Below are 6,561 nucleotides of genomic sequence, written 5' to 3'. Positions count from 1 at the left end.
TGCTATAAAGAAAATGAGCTCCTTCAGTATGGGCAGCAGGCAGGGTTCAGAGCATGCACCTGCCTTCTTGACAATCCCACCATCCTCCTAGTTTGTTTTCTTCAGTGCGATATTCTCCCTGCCCCATCGTTCAAGTCTCCCCGCTCTAACCTTGACAGCCATAAGGAACTTATTCCAGTTGTCCTTGTTAACTGCCGTCCCTGGCCGCTTAAAGTCAATTTTGTTCCTCAGAATGGGGTATCCTGTAGGGGAAGGAAAAAAAGATGAACTGGGGTTTGAGCGGGATTGAGGGAGAAAACAATAATTTAGGGGTAGGGATGTTCTTGTCTTCTGCATCCTTTACTAAGTCAGTAAAATAGTGTTTTGTTTTAAATATGTTTATTGATTTCAGAGAGGAAGGGAGAGAGAGAAACATCAATGATGAGAATCATTGATCAGCTGCCTCCTGTACGCCTCCTACTGGGGATTGAGCCCACAACCTGGGCATGTGCCCTTGATTAGAATCGAACCTGGAACCCTTGTCTGTAGGCTGATGTTCTATCCATTGAGCCAAACCAGCTGGGGCAGTAAAATAGTTTCTTGGTCCTGCTGTTTCCCCCTCCTTTCTACCAACTATAGAATATGGGGTTTTATAGGGTTCTGTACCTGTAATGAGGCAGGGCAGCGCCCGAACTCCAGTGCTCGCTGCCACCAAGGAAGCCTCGTAGGCACCTCGCTCATCCCGAGGTAGAACCTGCTCTAGCCGCTGGTCCATTGAGACTGTGAGCACCCAGTCTCGAACCTCTTCTCTCTGAGTCTCCTGGGAAGGACACAGGGAGCACGGCGTCATACAGGGCAGGGCACATGGGAGGATGGTTAGTGGGGGAGTTGCTAAGCTGTCATCCTTTCACCCACAAATGGTCCTTGAATTGAGGGTCAATCACACTCTTAGCTTTTTCCTCTGCTTCTACTTTCACTGAAGGTGAGGACTGAGGTCATTCCAAAGATGTGGTGGACTGATGGCTGGTACAAAGGGTTGGGAGGACCATCCTAAAGTGTCCTCCCTTCTCAGTGCACTCACACTGGCGAGCCTCCCATGCTCCAAACCTGTGTCCTTACCGGTATGTGCTGCTTGGCTGGGAGTGGCACCTCAAAGGGAATGTCTGTATCCTGAAAGTCAGAGTGGTCAAGGGCATCCAGAGTCCCTTCCTCGATTGCCTGTGGCAGAGTGAGCAGCCATGAGATAGTCCCAGCTTGTGACAGGCAAAACCTCTGCACCTCTGGGCACAACCTCCCTACTCACATCGGTCAGATCTAAAAAGCGGTTGAGGAAGATGAATGCCATGTTCTCCCAGCCAACTGCCTGCAACAGAGAAAAGTTGCAAGTGGAAGTGAGTAGCTGGGCTTGGATGCTGCTTCTGCAGGATGCAGGGGAAGAGTCCAGGGAGACAGGAAGCTGCTCTCTTCATAACATCAGCCCCACACTCAGCTTTGTAATGCCTGAGCACACGGGGTAGTCTACCTACCAACTTTTGATCTTGTCTCTTTAACCCCCGCTTTCCTCGTCCCAGCTTACCTTGGCAGCGATGCCTGCTTCATAAAAGGCTTTGTCTGCAGGTAGTAGCTGCGTGTGACGTAAAAGCGAAACAGAAAGCTTGGCAGCCACAGTTTCCTGTGGATTAAAGTCAAAGCATTGTGACCCTGGCACCTCAGTGACTGAGCCACCAGACTGATGATCCTATGACTGAGGCAGCCATCAAGCCAGAAAACCAACATCATTGTTAAACTACTATGCATCTCAAGCCATTCTAGGTCTTAGTATTTTCATCTTCACAGGATTGGCCACAGAGTATATATGAAGTTCTTTCCATTTTTAGAATTGTATCATCTAAGAACATGAAATAATGATATAATCTGTTATTAAGCCAAAGGTATATGTATAAGAGTTGAGTACAGAAATCATGGGATTTGAATGTTTAAGCATAATGAGGCTGCACTGTGTGGGCACGGAGCCCTGAGAAGTTAAAAGGAGGCAGGGAGAAAACCATCTCAGCAAGGGTTAAAGAGTTACTTGAACAGAAGAAAAGCTAGGAGAGAAGTGGGCGAGGGTTGAAAATCCAGAACTTGAATTCATTCAACTTCATACATTTGCAGAAACGTCCATAAGACTGAGTGCTTCTCCCCCATCCATCTCACCAGTTGTTTGATACTCTGGGCCGCGGAGCGAGTGGCATAGTAATGAGCGATCAGCAGCATCGTCTCAAACTCCTCATGTGCTGGAGAGTTTGCCTCACTGGACTTCACCAGGTTTTCACACTAGAGCAGACAGAGCATAGCCTGGGTCAGGGATCAGAGGAGTACCAGGGCCAGAGAGTGGTCAACTGGTGGCCATCTGGACGCAGGGAGGTGCAGTACATCAGAGGGTAAAGATTCATGTGCATGAAAGACGAGACGAGGACAGGAACAGGCGGTCCACTATTGTGGACCCGACTTCCTCACCAGGTTGAAGAGGACATCCCGAAGGTCAGCCCAACTGTGGTAGGCCTCAGCACTGTTGGTCCCAGGTGAGTTCACCATGTCAGTGAAAATCCTTTTGTAGATGTTGAAGTTCTGAAGGTAGAGGGGTAAAAAGAGCTGAGTGAGAAGGGGACAAAGTCATTGGAAGTTGGGTCAGAGAGAGGAAAAAAGGCTTACTGTAAGTGTGTGTGTGGAGGAGCTAGGAGACTGATGGAGAAAGAACAGGAGTAAAAAAACTATTTCCTACTAACTGGTGATCTGTGACTGGGCAAATATGTGAATGCGAATGCAGTCTGTGAATGGGCTAATACTGCAGGGAACTGTGATGCTCAGATATGAGAGCCCTGTTCATTCACTGGGGGAAATCGACCCTAGAGTTGTGTGTAGGGACCTCAGGTCCAGCTGCATTGGATAATGAACCCCCATCCCCAGGCGCTGACAATCAGTGGAGAACTAGACACACCTGGAAAGCTGCTGCATTGTCTTTTGAGATCTTCCCGAGACCTCCCCTAAGATCTCCACCCTAAAACCCTTACAACGGAGGACCCAGAGCGTGCTCCCCTAGGAGCATGCCTGTGCCTTTCCCTCCCTCTTCTCTCCTGCCCCCTCGTCCCCGCCTCCCTCCCCGCAAGCTTGTTACAATTACTTTCTTCCCAAGCTCCTAGGCCCTTCCTGTTCCTGTGTGTTGGCTAAAAGCTTGGGAGGTTGGTGCTTCAGTGGGTAAACCCTCCAGAGGGGCTGTACATTTTGGAAGAGACTGGGTGGGGTCCCTGGGCATGATACTGATCAAAGAATCCTTAGCAAAGCTAGTTCCTGAAGGCAGGGAGGTTCTGAGGAGAGGGAGACAGTTTCCCGGGGGAAACATCCAAGGAGCAAGCTGGTACCTGTGGGTTCGCGGGGGCTCCGTGCTGCACATACAGGGCCAGGGCCTGGGCACAGTCGCCCTCTCGGATCAGGTGAGTTGCATACAGAGCCACGTACTTGTGCAGAATCTTGTAGTTCTGTTCCAGGGGTGGAGGAGAAGCACAGGGGAGGTGGGATCAGTAAGACCAGGCAGTGAGGGTGGGGTGGTGACTAGAGGCTGTGGACTTGCCAGCTTGGCCTCTGACCCCAATGTATGACTGAGCTCTTGGATGCTGATTAGTCATCTTTTGGGTGTAGAGGAGTAGGAGAGAGAGCTCTGGGACAGGTGTGGAGTCCAGGGAACTTGTATAGAAGAGCTGGGAATGGGAATAGAGAGCAGTACCTGCTTGGTAGCTGTTTCAATGCACTTGTCCCACTGGCCCTGCTCCACATACAGGTCCAAAGCAGCCACCACATCTACACCCACCAGCTGTGGGTCAATGGAAAAAGAGTTAGGGGAGATATGACATGAAGGGGAGAAGAAGGAGAGAATCTCTGAGTCTCTGTGTGTGTTCTGTCTCCTGCTAACTCCACAAGTCTCACCGAGTCCACTTTGCCCTGGTTCTTGAGGAAATCTTTATAATGCTGGTCCACATAGTCTTCATACCTGTGAAGATGTACAGAGATAAAATACTTCATGGTCCCGGGGTGGTCTCATGGTCATACCCTTCCCATGAGAACTTTCTCCCATTTTAAAAGGAAGTACGGAAATTTCTCAGAGAGAAGGGGGATATGAACTCACCGGGGATCTAACTCCTTGGCCACACGCTTGGCCTTGTTCCACTCCTCACCCTCCATGAAAGCATCGATGGCTTCCTTGACTAGGTCCAGGTTCAGATAGAGCTCTGCAGCCTTCATGGTGGGAAATAGAGACTGGAGACTGTCTTTCTCCTCCTCACCTCCGTTTCCCCCTCTGTGAACTCTTCCCTCTGTTTCCCCAGAACTGCGTGCCACCAGTGCCAAGAAGTCCACCCACCTCATGCACCTTCCCGGGTGTAGATGTCGCCATTCTACCCATCTCTGTGAAATCTGCCTTTTCAGTCCCCGCACCCTACTTACTGCACTGTGCTTTCCAATTCCAATCAGCTGGGGTCCTATAGCCCGAACTACTTCTAGACTGCGTTGGGGAGGCAGAAACTTGATGGAGAGTTCGGCTGCCTGAGTGGTGGAACAGAAGATGGAAATAGGTAGTAGGAGAGACAAAAACTGCTAGGGGGTCCTCAGCCTGATTTTTTTTTTTTTTTTACCTCCAGTTGCCAATTTTCTCTTAAACCTTCCCTCACCTTCCACCCTCCTGGGAAAAGCCTGCCTTCATGTCCATCAGAGCCTTTATGCGACCTCAGCGCCTCTCTGCTTGTCCTCCTTTCAGACTCTTCCTGCCTAAGGTCACTGCATTTGGTCCTGCCGCCTTTGACAAACTGGTTGCTCAAGTTCTTTGTCACAAATAGAATCTCGGTAACATGGTATAGGAAGTCCTAAAATAGGTGCCCAGGACATTTTCTAAATACTTGTGTTGGGTTTTTTTGAGCCTGTTTCCTCATCATAAAAGTGATGGTTTGTCTAGACTTGTACTGTCCAGCAGCCACCCATCACATGCGGCCGGGCCCAACTGAGATGTGCTGTAAGCTTACGTGCACGTTGGATTTCAAGGACTTAGTGTGGAAAAAGGAATGTACAACATCTTAATAAGTTTTTATATTGATTACATGTTGAAATAATAGTTTAGATATATTGGGTTAGATAAAATGTTATAATTATTTTCACTGTTGTTTTTTTAAAAAAAATTTATTTCAATGTGGCTTCAAGAAAATTTTAAATTACATATGTAACTTACCTTTGTGACTTTATTTCTGTTGGACAGTGCTGGTCTAAATGACCTTAGAGACATCTCCAACCCTAAAACTCAGTAAGTCTACAAACCAAGTATTCTGTGAGACTGTTTCCACTGTGATGCTGACAGCCTCACCAGATTCTAATTTCCACACGCTGTAATTTAGCTATAGACTATGCTAATCCTCCTGGCCTTTCCCCCACTTATGCTTTAAAAAATATATATATATATATTTAATTTATATTTATTTGGTTTCAGAAAGGAAGGGAGAGGTAGAAAGAGACAGAAACATCAATAATGAGAGAGAATCATCGGCTGCCTTCTACACATCCTACACTGAGCCCAAAACCAAGGCATGTGCTGCCCTGACAGGGAATCAAACTGTGACCTGGTTCATAGGTTGACACTCAGTCATTGAGCCATGCCGGCTGGATTCCCCTCCTATTCTTGCCTCTCTTTCTTTACCTGCCAAACCTGTCAAAGTTTAAAGTGCCCCCATCCAGGAAGCCATCCTCTGACCGATCTGAAGAAGGTATAGTCATGCACAGACCCTAGTAAACAATGCCCTGGAGTAACACAGCAGATGATTAATAAATACTTGCTGATTAAAGTCTGCTAAATGCTCATAATCAGTCCTCAGTCCTTCTCCTTCCTCCCCCTCCAACTTCTAGGGGCTGTTCAATTGCAAGGCCTCAGAAGTTGAGGGAAACTCTTCAAGGGCATCATCCACCAACATTTTATTTAGGGGGCTGATCAGTCTCGCTCCTTCGTAACTGCTCGTACCACAGGTCCTCGAACCTAAAGCACATCACGTAAACTGTGCGTGTATCCCAACTTCAAAGATACTAAAATGTGATGATTTATGTCTTAGAACTGATGCAGCATGTTGGCGTGGCTTAATCCGCTGAGACTTTTCGGAGCTGCCGGGCAGAGAAGCTGCTGCTTTCTTCATAGCTCCGCTGGGCTCCAGCTCCAGGTCTGGACTTTGCCCTTCCAGCTCTGGCCCCAGGCCTCGCTCCTTCTCACAAAGCCTCCCTGAACTTCCCTTTGAATCACACACTTGAGTGGTCACTAAAGTGATCACTTCACTCAGATACAATATTGATTAATTGAGCCACATGTTAGTCTAACGTCCCTCGATTTCTGACTGTCAGGGTTCTGTCTTTTATCCCCTTGATAGCCTTTGCAAGTTCTGGATCTAACATCTGGCAGGCACTCAGTAGACACCTGCTACCTGATTGAAAACAAAGGTGGCGGTAGGAGGGAAAAGACGGTCTGAGGAGTGCTGGGTGTGAATGGAGGCTGGGGGGGGGGGGGGGGGGGGACGCTGC

General features: G+C 48.3%; 1 protein-coding gene across 1 annotated transcript in view; it reads right to left on the bottom strand.

The window, feature by feature from the left end:
- The window catches only part of IFT172 (intraflagellar transport 172), a 31,838-nt gene that overhangs the window by 249 nt on the left and 25,028 nt on the right, over positions 1 to 6,561 (bottom strand). Inside the window, exons 36-47 of the mRNA XM_006767447.2 lie at positions 4,459 to 4,557; positions 4,142 to 4,251; positions 3,943 to 4,006; positions 3,743 to 3,829; positions 3,381 to 3,497; positions 2,479 to 2,589; positions 2,176 to 2,295; positions 1,556 to 1,651; positions 1,283 to 1,342; positions 1,099 to 1,197; positions 646 to 799; positions 151 to 242 (exon numbers count right to left, since the gene is read on the bottom strand). Coding sequence (XP_006767510.1) covers positions 151 to 242; positions 646 to 799; positions 1,099 to 1,197; positions 1,283 to 1,342; positions 1,556 to 1,651; positions 2,176 to 2,295; positions 2,479 to 2,589; positions 3,381 to 3,497; positions 3,743 to 3,829; positions 3,943 to 4,006; positions 4,142 to 4,251; positions 4,459 to 4,557 — 1,209 coding nt within the window. The remainder of the gene's footprint in view (positions 1 to 150; positions 243 to 645; positions 800 to 1,098; positions 1,198 to 1,282; positions 1,343 to 1,555; positions 1,652 to 2,175; positions 2,296 to 2,478; positions 2,590 to 3,380; positions 3,498 to 3,742; positions 3,830 to 3,942; positions 4,007 to 4,141; positions 4,252 to 4,458; positions 4,558 to 6,561) is intronic.

The sequence above is a fragment of the Myotis davidii genome, unplaced genomic scaffold (genome assembly GCF_000327345.1).
Source record: "Myotis davidii unplaced genomic scaffold, ASM32734v1 scaffold238, whole genome shotgun sequence".
Classification (NCBI taxonomy): Eukaryota; Metazoa; Chordata; class Mammalia; order Chiroptera; family Vespertilionidae; genus Myotis; species Myotis davidii.
Note: the sequence above shows the minus strand (reverse complement) of the source record. Positions and strands in the feature narration are given on the sequence as shown.